Below are 12,024 nucleotides of genomic sequence, written 5' to 3' on the forward strand. Positions count from 1 at the left end.
ACCTTCCCTCCCTCTCTCTCGCTCCTTCCCCTTCAGAGTCTGATGCGTTCATACTTTTATCAGAGTTGTTTTTGTCACTTTGTGAATGTGAAAAATAATTGCTAATTGAATCACAATTCCATTGTCTTTGATTTCTAGACTCCAGCTGGAGAGGGCAGAGTTTACAAGTGTCTCTTCAACCACAAATTTGAGGAGGCCATGTCTGAAAAGGTACTACTTCTGCTGTTTAGCCTGATTGAAATTTCCCAGTGGAGAGTCATTACCAAAATATATATTATATCCATCGTCTGCTACTTGTCATTTGTCCATACGAATAATGCTCTGATTGCAAGGCATTTTGTCAGCATGATTGGCTAAAGTATAATCGAGAGAAAAAAGTTTAATGGTGATGCTGTCCTTCCCCTATGTTAATTTAGCTGATAAATCAGGACCACCACTCCCTAAAATATATTTGACAATATAATTTTTGGGATGGTAAAACTTTTCAGTGTAAACTTAAAGCTGCAATATGTAACTTTTTGGGCTACTCAAACAAATACACATAGAAATGTGAGTTATAGATCTGTCATTCTCATTGAAAGCAAGTCTAAGAAGTGGTAGATCTATGTGCTCTATTTCTATGCTTCTCATTCTTAAGTTTCCTTTCTGCGTCTTTTACTTTCAGTTTTAAACACCACCTTCAAACATTAGAAAATACAATAGTTACTGGAAAAATACAATGTATTCAAAAGTATGTGGACACGTCTTTAAATGAGTGGATTTCAGCCACACCCTTACTGACAGGTGTATAAAATCGAGCACAAAGCCAAGCAATCTCCATAGACAAACATTGGCAGTAGAGTGGCCTTACTGAAGAGCTCTGTTACTTTCAATGTGGCACTGTCATAGGATGCCACCTTTCCAACATCAGTTCGTAACATTTCTGCCCTGCTTGAGCTGCCCCGGTCAACTGTAAGGGCTGTTATTGTGAAGTGGAAATGTCCAGGATCAACAACGGCTCAGCCGCGAAGTGGTAGGCCACACAAGCTCACAGAATGGGACCACTGAGTGCTGAAGCGCATGGCTCGTAAGAATTGTCTGTCCGTGGTTGCAACTTCAGCCCACGAACTGTTCGTCGGGAGATTCAGGAAATGGGTTTCCATGGTCGAGCAGCTGCATGCAAGCCTAAGATCACCATGCGCAATGCCAAGTGTCGGCTGGAGTGGTGTAAAGCTCACCGCCATTGGACTCTGGGAGCAGTGGAAACGCGTTCTCTGGAGTGATGAATCACACTTTGGTAGTCCGACGGACAAATCTGGGTTTGGCGGATGCCAGGAGAGCGCTACCTGCCCCAATTCATTGTGCCAACTGTAAAGTCTAGTGGAGGTGGAATAATGGTCTGGGGCTGTTTTTCTTCATTCAGGCTAGGAGCCCTTAGTTCCAGTGAAGGGAAATCTTAATGCTATAGCATACAGTGACATTCTAGATGATTCTGTGCTTCCAACTTTGTTACAACAGTTTGGGGAAGGCCCTTCCCTGTTTCAACATGACAATGCCCCCATGCACAAAGCGAGGTCCATACAGAAATGGTTTGTCAAGGTCAGTGTGGAAGAACTTGACAGGCCTGCATGGAGCACTGACCTCAAGTCCATTGAACACCTTTGGGATGAATTGGAACGCTGACTGCAAGCCAGGCATAATCGCCCAACCTCGCCAATGCTCTTGTGGCTGAATGGAAGCAAGTCCCCGCAGCTATCCAACATCTAGTGGAAAGTCTTCCCAGAAGAGTGGAGGCAGTTATTGCAGCAAAGGGGGGACCAACTCCATTTAATGCCCATGATTTTATGAGATGTTCAATGCGTAGGTGTCCACATACTTTTGGTCATGTAGACAGTATGTTGATTCTTTACACTATACATGGCTTATTTTGTCTCACAGTTTAAAACAGACGCTGGGAAAGTTCTGGGACGACAGATCCAAAATTCATACAACCACTGCACAAAATACTTTTTTTAAAGCAATGAAGCTGATGCAGCAGATCAGACCATTTTTAGTTGTATTTCTTCATATTATAAGGTCAACAATGCGCATGGCTGTAGGCTACGCGTGACTGATCCAAAATACAATTAGTGAGAACACTGATCTCAAAAGTGCATTGCACGCGCAAGTGGTTTCAACTATATATTACTAATTTGACTGAGATTATGTCTTTGGCTGCTGGACAATAAAATAACTTTGATTTGAAAACCAATAGAACATGATACATTTTTGTTTTGTTTTTGCTTTGTTTCTGGCCATTTTGAGCCTGTAACCGAACCCACAAATGCTGATCCCCCAGATACTCAACTAGTCTAAAGACGGACAGTTTTATTGCTTCTTTAATTAGCACGACAGTTTTCTAACATAATTGCAAAAGGGTCTACTGATGATCAATTAGCCTTTTTTTAAATTATACACTTGGATTAGCTAATGTGCCGTTGGAACACAGGAGTGATGGTTGCTGATAATGGGCCTCTACACCAATGTAGATATTCCATAAAAAATCTGCCGTTTCCAGTTGCATCATTTGCAACATTAACAATATCTACACTGTATTTCTGATCAATTCAATGGACCAAAAATGTGTTTTTCTTTCAAAAACAAGGACATTTCTAAGTGACCCTAAACGTTTGAACGGTAGTGTATATATTTTTACATTGCTTGCAAAAACTGATGTGACATGTATTAATGCTAAAATTCCATGCATAACAGGAAAGCACCCATTTTTATTTTTAAATATTTTTTGGCAAAAAATGTGGGGCTCAAAACAGGTGGGGCTCTGAATGACGGGTCGCCATTGGCCTGTGTGGTGCGCAACAGGCACTGTCCTTCACGCTCCGGTTTTGTGACGATTTGATCTGAATGAACCGTGCTTCGAGTATGTCAAGAATCAAGCCTTTAGACCCCTTCAAACTCAACTCTGGACCACGAAGCCATTTCCACTGCTTGCTTCATTGTTCCCTCTAATCAGGGACTGATTCAGACCTGGAATACCAGCTGTATGCAATTCATTTTTATTCTTTTATTTATTTCACCTTTATTTAACCAGGTAGGCAAGTTGAGAACACCTTTATTTAACCAGGTAGGCAAGGGTAGGCAACACCTTTATTTAACCAGGTAGGCAAGTTGAACACTGGTAACCAGGTAGGCAAGTTGAGAACACCTTATTTAACCAGGTGGCAAGTTGAGAACAAGTTCTCATTTACAGTTGCGACCTGGCCAAGATAAAGCAAAGCAGTTCGACAGACACAACGACACAGAGTTACACATGGAGTAAAACAAACATACAGTCAATAATACAGTATAAACAAGTCCATATACAATGTGAGCAAATGAGGTGAGAAGGGAGGTAAAGGCAAAAAAGGCCATGGTGGCAAAGTAAATACAATATAGCAAGTAAAACACTGGAATGGTAGTTTTGCAATGGAAGAATGTGCAAAGTAGAAATACAAATAATGGGGTGCAAAGGAGCTAAATAAATAAATAAATGAAATACAGTAGGGAAAGAGGTCGTTGTTTGGGCTAAATTATAGGTGGGCTATGTACAGGTGCAGTAATCTGTGAGCTGCTCTGACAGTTGGTGCTTAAAGCTAGTGAGGGAGATAAGTGTTTCCAGTTTCAGAGATTTTTGTAGTTTGTTCCAGTCATTGGCAGCAGAGAACTAGAAGGAGAGGCAGCCAAAGAAAGAATTGGTTTTGGGGGTGACTAGAGAGATATACCTGCTGGAGCGTGTGCTACAGGTGGGAGATGCTATGGTGACCAGCGAGCTGAGATAAGGGGGGATTTTACCTAGCAGGGTCTTGTAGATGACATGAAGCCAGTGGGTTTGGCGACGAGTATGAAGCGAGGGCCAGCCAACGAGAGCGTACAGGTCGCAATGGTGGGTAGTATATGGGGCTTTGGTGACAAAACGGATTGCACTGTGATAGACTGCATCCAATTTGTTGAGTAGGGTATTGGAGGCTATTTTGTAAATGACATCGCCAAAGTCGAGGATTGGTAGGATGGTCAGTTTTACAAGGGTATGTTTGGCAGCATGAGTGAAGGATGCTTTGTTGCGAAATAGGAAGCCAATTCTAGATTTAACTTTGGATTGGAGATGTTTGATATGGGTCTGGAAGGAGAGTTTACAGTCTAACCAGACACCTAAGTATTTGTAGTTGTCCACGTATTCTAAGTCAGAGCCGTCCAGAGTAGTGATGTTGGACAGGCGGGTAGGTGCAGGTAGCGATCGGTTGAAGTGCATGCATTTAGTTTTACTTGTATTTAAGAGTAATTGGAGGCCACGGAAGGAGAGTTGTATGGCATTGAAGCTTGCCTGGAGGGTTGTTAACAGTGTCCAAAGAAGGGCCGGAAGTATACAGAATGGTGTCAGGTAGAACCGGATATCTTAGGGCAATAGTTGAATACCCCTGCTTTAGACGTTAAATATGAATTATTCTTTATTATATTTGTCAAAAGGACTTGTGTTAAGCCTATATTTATGTAGGTAAATTAAACGTGTCATTAAAGTTTGGCTCCATTTTCTGGCACTTCCCTTGTCAGCACCGGTTTGGACACAAGGCTATAGCCAATAGCATATGCATATCACCTACACTTTGACATGTAGGCTTTTTTATTTATATACATGAAAAATGTATTTGAATATTATTCCAATGTTGGCGTTGATCCATCTGAGTAATTGTTTGAAAAGTGTTGGTCCCAGGTTTCATGAGCTGAAGTGAAAGACCCCAGAAATGTTCCATATGCACACAAATATAATTTCTCAAATTTTGTGCAAAAATTTGTTTACATCCATGTTAATGAGCATTTCTCCTTTCCCAAGATAATCCATCCACCTGACAGGTGTGGCATATCAAGAATCTGATTAAAATGCATTATCATTACACTGGTGCAGCTTGTGCTGGTGAAAATAAGTGTGCAGTTTTGACACACAACACAATACCACAGATGTTTTGAGGGAGCGTGCAATGCTGACTGCAGGAACGTCCACAAGATATGTTGCCAGAGAATAGAATTTTAATTTCTCTACCATAAACCACCTTAAAGAATATTTGAGAATTTAGCAGTATGTCCATCCAGCCTCACAACCACAGACCATCTGAGACCAGCCACAAAGACAGCTGATGAAACTGAGGAACGTTTCTTTCTGTAATAAAGCCCTTTTATGGGGGGAAAACTCATTCTGATTTGGCTGGGCCTGGCTCCCCAGTGGGTGGGCCTATGCCCAGTCATGTAAAATCCATAGATTAGGTCCTAATAAATGTATTTCAATTGACTGATTTCCTTATATGAACTGTAACTCAGTAAAATTGTTGCGTTTTTGTTTAGTGTATATATTCTTGTCCACTTGATTTATTTTACTTTACTTGTCCCAGACAAGGACAAACGTTAATGTCGAGCCCTGCAAAATGTGTAGAATTGCAGGAAACTAGCTTTAAAGAAACTGCCCAGTAAAAATATCACCTTTAAAAGTTTGTATTAACACATACTCAAATAATGTTGTTGACTCATCCTATAAAGTATAAATTGGAGAAAAAAACACTTCAAAAACCGGTATATGCCCCCACCAATCCAACAAAGAAAAGCTGCTTTTTAACATATTTTTGGGAAATAACTGTTTCACTGCTATTGTAAGTAATTACAGAAATCTGAAACTCTGGGCAGTTACTTTAAAATAGCAAAGTGTTGTCTCTGTGGCCAAGAGGAGGGCCTCTAAAATGTATGACCATTACCACGCCCACAAATCCTAGGGGAAAAACTGGAAAGTCTGTTCTGGTCAATCTATTTTTGTTCTTTTGGCCATTAGTCAATAAGTCAATAATTGTGAACAGAGCTGTGGTGTGTTGTGGCTATCCTCCACAGTGTAGAGATGCTCTGACCACTCGTCAGAAGCTGATTGCCCAGGACTACAAGGTGAGCTACTCCCTGGCCAAGGCCTGCAAGACGGACCTGAGGAAGTACCGCTGCAGTGCGGACACCAACATGCCCCGCGCCCGCGAGGCACGCCTCTCCTACCTGCTACTCTGTCTCGAGTCTGCCGTACACAGAGGTTGGGCTGGCTCTTGTCTTCCTAACCTATATCTGTGTGTCCACCTGTTCAATCTATTATGTTTTGTAAATGTACAGTACCAGTCAAAAGTTTGGACACACCATGTTTTGGTTTTTTACTACTTTCTACATTGTAGAATAATAGTGAAGACACAAACTATGAATTTACAAAAAAAGGTGTTAAACAAATCTAAATATGTTTTATATTTTAGATTCTTCAAAGTAGCCAACCTTTGCCTTGATAACAGCTTTGCATACTCTTGCCATTTTCTCAACCAGCTTCAAGAGGTAGTCACCTGGAATGCTTTTTTTTTTGTCTTGAAAGTTCCCACATATGCTGAGCACTAGTTGGCTGCTTTTCCTTCACTCTGCGGTCCAACTCATCCCAAACCATCTCAATTGGGTTGAGGTCGGGTCATTGTGGCGGCCAGGTCATCTGATGCAGCACTCCATCACTCTACTTGTTTTGGGTCATAGTCCACTAAGAGCAAACCAGATGGGATGGCGTATCGCTGCAGAATGCTGTGGTAGTCATGTTGGTTAAGTGTGCCTTGAGTTCTAAATAAATGACTGACCGTGTCACCAGCAAAGCACCATCACACCACCTCCTCCATGCTTCACGGTGGGAACCACACATGCGGAGATCATCTGTTCAGCGCCAGATTCATCATAGCATGTGATGGTTTTTGCGACTGCACTTGAAGAAACGTTCAAAGTTCTTGTAATGTTTCACATTGACTGACCTTCATGTCTTAAAGTAATGATGGACTGTCATTTCTCTTTGCTTATTTGAGCTGTTCTTGCCATAATATGGACTTGGTCTTTTACCAAATAGGGCTATCTTCTGTATACCACCTCTACCTTGTCATGAAACAACTGATTTGCTCAAACACATTAAGAAGGAAAGAAATTCCACAAATTAACTTTTAACAAGGCACACCTGTTCATTGAAACTACCTCATGCAGCTGGTTGAGAGAATGCCAAGAGTGTGCAAAGCTGTCATGAAGGCAAAGGGTGGCTAATTTGAAGAATCTCAAATCAAAATATATATATATATTTTTAACACTTTATTGGTTACTGCATGATTCCATATGTGTTATTTCATAGTTTTGATGTCTTTACTGTTATTCTACATTGTAGAAAATAGTACAAATTAAGAAAAACCCTGGAATGAGTAGGCATGTCCAAACTTTTGACTGGTAATGTATATCTACCTTTGGAGTACAAAACTCATATGGGGTCATTCTGGTCTTACTTTTAGTGTTTTTCTCTTCAGTTAATGAAATTAAATGTCTTTCAAGTGCCCTACTTGCAGTTCCCGCATGACATTTCCTGACGTGTGTGTGTGTGCGTGCGTGCGTGCGTGTGTGTGTGTGTGTGTGTGTGTGTGTGTGTGTGTGTGTGTGTTCTAGGTCGTACAGTGAGCGGGGAATGTCAGGGGGAGATGTTGGACTACAGGAGGATGTTGATGGAGGACTTCTCTCTGAGCCCTGAGATTGTGCTGCATTGCCGTGGGGAGATCGAGGCCCACTGCTCCGGACTCCACCGCAAGGGACGCACCCTGCACTGTTTGATGAGGGTAGGCCGAGGAGACCTGGGCGCCATCGACAACCTCTGCCAGAAAGCTGTGAGTTCAGTTCACCTACAAAATCTCACCATAGATATTAGAAGATGAGTTATCAAGACTGAGATTAAGGGCACAATAATTTAGTTTGGAGCTTTAAAGAGCAGCCATGGACCAGAACAAAATAGACATAGTGTACACAGGTATCCGCTTCAAATAATGTTTTTTATTTTATTTATTTATTTCTATCGGTTGATTGGTTATTATTGACCCCCCTCCAGCTCCAGACTTTGATCCAGGAGGCCGACCCTGGGGCAGACTACCGTATCGACCGGGCCCTAAACGAGGCCTGTGAGTCTGTCATCCAGACAGCCTGCAAACACATCCGCAACGGAGACCCGATGTGAGTCACCAAAATCTTCCACTCCCCTGCTCACTTTACATAGATAATAGGAAAGAGAACTACCAGAACAGTGATTTAAAAAAAATATATCATAATTTATCAGTCATACTTCAGCTCTGGTAATGTATGTTTGTTGTGTAGGATCCTGTCGTGTCTGATGGAGCACCTGTATACAGACAAGATGGTGGAGGACTGTGAACACAGGCTGCTGGAGCTGCAGTACTTCATAGCACGGGATTGGAAGTAAATGGCAGTGCTAGTTTATGGGGATCCTCCACACATTCAAAGCCTTTTTAACCACTGTATCGTTAATATAGGAGCCTGACCAGGCTCCATGTAAGGGTTTTTATTATGCCTGGTCACTGCATTTTCCTGGTATGGCTTTTTCCTACATCGTGCTCTTGCACTATGTGACAACTGCTGATGTAAAAAGGGCATTCTAGATGCATTTGATTGACTGACTCTTCCTTAAACAAACGTTCTGCCTCCCAGACTGGACCCCATCTTGTATAAGAAGTGCCAGGGCGACGCCTCCCGCCTGTGTCACACCCACGGCTGGAACGAGACCAGCGAGATGATGCCACCCGGCGCCATCTTCTCCTGTCTGTACCGCCACGCGTACCGCACAGAGGAGCAGGGACGGCGGGTAGGATTGCACCCATAGACATACATGCATTCATATTTACATACTGTACTAGTCAAAGGTTTGGACACACCCACTCATTCAAGGGTTTTTCTTTATTTTGATGTTTTCTATGTTGTAGAATAATAGTGAAGACATCAAAACTATGAAATAACACATGGAATCATGTAGTAACCAAAAAAGTGTGAAACAAATCAAAATATATTTTAGATTCTTCAAAGTAGCCACCCTTTGCCTTGATGACTGCTTTGCACACTCTTGGCATTCTCTCAACCAGCTTCATGAGGAATGCTTTTCCAACAGTCTTGAAGGAGTTCCCACATATGCTGAGCACTTGTTGGCTGCTTTTCCTTCACTATTGCGGTCCAACTCATCCCAAACCAACTCAATTGGGTTGAGGTCAAGGGATTGTGGAGGCCAGGTCATCTGATGCATCACTCCATCACTCTCCTTATTGGTCAAATAGCCCTTGCACAGCCTGGAAGTGTGTTGGGTCATTGTCCTGTAGAAAAACAAATGATAGTCCCACTAAGCGCAAACCAGATGGGATGGCGTATCACTGCAGAATTCTGTGGTAGCCATGCTGGTTAAGTGTGCCTTGAATTCTAAATCAATCACTGTCAGTGTCACCATGAAAACACCACCACCTCCATGCTTCACGGTGGGAACCACACACGTGGAGATCATCCGTTCACCTTCTCTGCTTCTCACAAAGACACAGCAGTTGGAACCAAAAATCTCAAATTTGGACTCATCAGACCAAAGGACAGATTTCCACCGGTCTAATATCCATTGCTCGTGTTTCTTGGCCCAAACAAATCTCTTCTTCCTATTGGTGTCCTTTAGTAGTGCTTTCTTTGCAGCAATTTGACCAAGGTGGCCTGATTCACGCAGTCTCCTCTGAACAGTTGATGTTGAAATGTGTCGGTTACTTGAACTTTGTGAATCATGTATTTGGGCTGCGATCTGAGGTGCAGTTAACTCTAGTGAACGTGTTCTCTGCAGCAGAGGTAACTCTAGGTCTTCCTTTCCTGTGGCGGTTCTCATGAGAGCCAGTTTCATTATAGCAGTTGAAGGTTTTTGCGACTGCACTTGAAGAAACTTTCAAAGTTCTTGACATGTTGCAGATTGACTGACCTTCATGTTTTAAAGGAATGATGGTCTGTTGTTTCTCTTTGCTTATTTGAGCAGTTCTTGGCATAACAATCTGTTAATTGAAATCCATTCCAGGTGACTACCTCATGAAGCTGGTTGAGAGAATGCCAAGAGGGAAAAGCAGTCAAGGCAAAGGGTGGCTACTTTGAAGAAACTCAAATATAATATACACTGCTCAAAACAATAAAGGGAACACTAAAATAACACATCCTAGATCTGAATGAATGAAATATTCTTATTAAATACTTTTTTCTTTATATAGTTGAATGTGCTGACAACAAAATCACACAAAAATGATCAATGGAAATCAAATTTATCAACCCATCAGTAGTGTGTGTGGCCTCCACATGCCTGTATGACCTCCCTACAACGCCTGGGCATGCTCCTGATGAGGTGGCGGATGGTCTCCTGAGGGATCTCCTCCCAGACCTGGACTAAAGCATCCGCCAACTCCTGGACAGTCTGTGGTGCAACGTGGCGTTGGTGGATGGAGCGAGACATGATGTCCCAGATGTGCTCAATTGGATTCAGGTCTGGGGAACGGGCGGGCCAGTCCATAGCATCAATGCCTTCCTCTTGCAGGAACTGCTGACACGCTCCAGCCACATGAGGTCTAGCATTGTCTTGCATTAGGAGGAACCCAGGGTCAACCGCACCAGCATATGGTCTCACAAGGGGTCTGAGGATCTCATCTCGGTACCTAATGGCAGTCAGGCTACCTCTGGCGAGCACAAGAGGGCTGTGCAAGAAATGCCACCCCCACACCACACCAAAGAAATGCCACCCCCACACCATGACTGACCCACCGCCAAACCGGTCATGCTGGAGGATGTTGCAGGCAGCATAACGTTCTCCACGGCGTCTCCAGACTCTGTCACTTCTGTCACGTGCTCAGTGTGAACCTGCTTTCATCTGTGAAGAGCACAGGGCGCCAGTGGCGAATTTGAGAATCTTGGTGTTCTCTGGCAAATGCCAAATGTTCTGCACAGTGTTGGGCTGTAAGCACAACCCCCACCTGTGGATGTTGGGCCCTCATACCACCCTCATTGAGTCTGTTTCTGACCGTTTGAGCAGACACATGCACATTTGTGGCCTGCTGGAGGTCATTTCGCAGTGCTCTGGCAGTGCTCCTCCTGCTCCTCCTTGCACAAAGGCGGAGGTAGCGGTCCTGCTGCTGGGTTGTTGCCCTCCTACGACCTCCTCCACGTCTCCTGGTGTACTGGCCTGTCTCCTGGTAGCGCCTCCATGCTCTGGACACTACGCCGACAGACACAACAAACCTTCTTGCCACAGCTCGCATTGATGTGCCATCCTGGATGAGCTGCACTACCTGAGCCACTTGTGTGGGTTCTAGACTCCGTCTCATGCTACCACTAGAGTGAAAGCACCGCCAGCATTCAAAAGTGACCAAAACATCAGCCAGGAAGCATAGGAACTGAGAAGTGGGCTGTGGTCACCACCTGCAGAACCACTCCTTTATTGGGGGTGTCTTGCTAATTGCCTATAATTTCCACCTGTTGTCTATTCCATTTGCACAACAGCATGTGAAATTTGTCAATCAGTGTTGCTTCCTAAGTGGACAGTTTGATTTCACAGAAGTGTGATTGGTTACTACTGTACGTGATTCCATGTGTTATTTCATAGTTTTGAGGTCTTCACTATTATTCTACAATGTAGAAAATAGTACAAATAAAGATACCCTGGAATGAGTAGGTGTGTCCAAACCGTATGTCTTAATATACTCATGATTGACTGCAGCGTGCTGCACACAGGAAATGCATCAGTGCCTAATGTAGAGGAATAGCGATATAGATTTACTTACAATAATCACATAAAGAACTATTGTCTGAGGTGATCTTAGACCTTTAGAAATACCGTACATCTGTCCTCAGTACATCCTGAAAGTGTTGTCCTTTGTAAAAGGGGAATGCAGTGGAACAAACAGGAGAACAAGGTTACATTGTGAGTAAGTTCAGTGATGATGATTATCGTGATGTGATTGGGTTCTGATTCCTGAAGGTGATTCTGGTCAAAATGAGGGCTTTTTTTGTTGCTGTCGAATGTCAATTTGAACACATTTCTGAAAATGTAATTATATAGCTTAATCACTTGATGTATCATTGTGCACCTTTACATGTTGAATGTGGCATTGGTGTCAGAAGTGGAATTAGGTCATGTAATGGTCTCTG

At 43.0% G+C, this 12,024-nt stretch overlaps 1 protein-coding gene across 2 annotated transcripts in view; it reads left to right on the forward strand.

The window, feature by feature from the left end:
• The window catches only part of LOC112218189 (Golgi apparatus protein 1), a 62,128-nt gene that overhangs the window by 20,253 nt on the left and 29,851 nt on the right, over positions 1-12,024 (forward strand). Inside the window, exons 6-12 of one of the 2 annotated variants that reach the window (XM_024378781.2) lie at positions 139-210; positions 5,884-6,070; positions 7,483-7,697; positions 7,916-8,037; positions 8,179-8,280; positions 8,530-8,683; positions 11,759-11,797. In XM_024378781.2, the coding sequence (XP_024234549.1) occupies positions 139-210; positions 5,884-6,070; positions 7,483-7,697; positions 7,916-8,037; positions 8,179-8,280; positions 8,530-8,683; positions 11,759-11,797 (891 nt within the window). The remainder of the gene's footprint in view (positions 1-138; positions 211-5,883; positions 6,071-7,482; positions 7,698-7,915; positions 8,038-8,178; positions 8,281-8,529; positions 8,684-11,758; positions 11,798-12,024) is intronic. The other variant, XM_024378782.2, reaches the window with a different exon arrangement.

The sequence above is a fragment of the Oncorhynchus tshawytscha genome, linkage group LG19 (assembly GCF_018296145.1).
Source record: "Oncorhynchus tshawytscha isolate Ot180627B linkage group LG19, Otsh_v2.0, whole genome shotgun sequence".
NCBI classification, from domain to species: domain Eukaryota; kingdom Metazoa; phylum Chordata; class Actinopteri; order Salmoniformes; family Salmonidae; genus Oncorhynchus; species Oncorhynchus tshawytscha.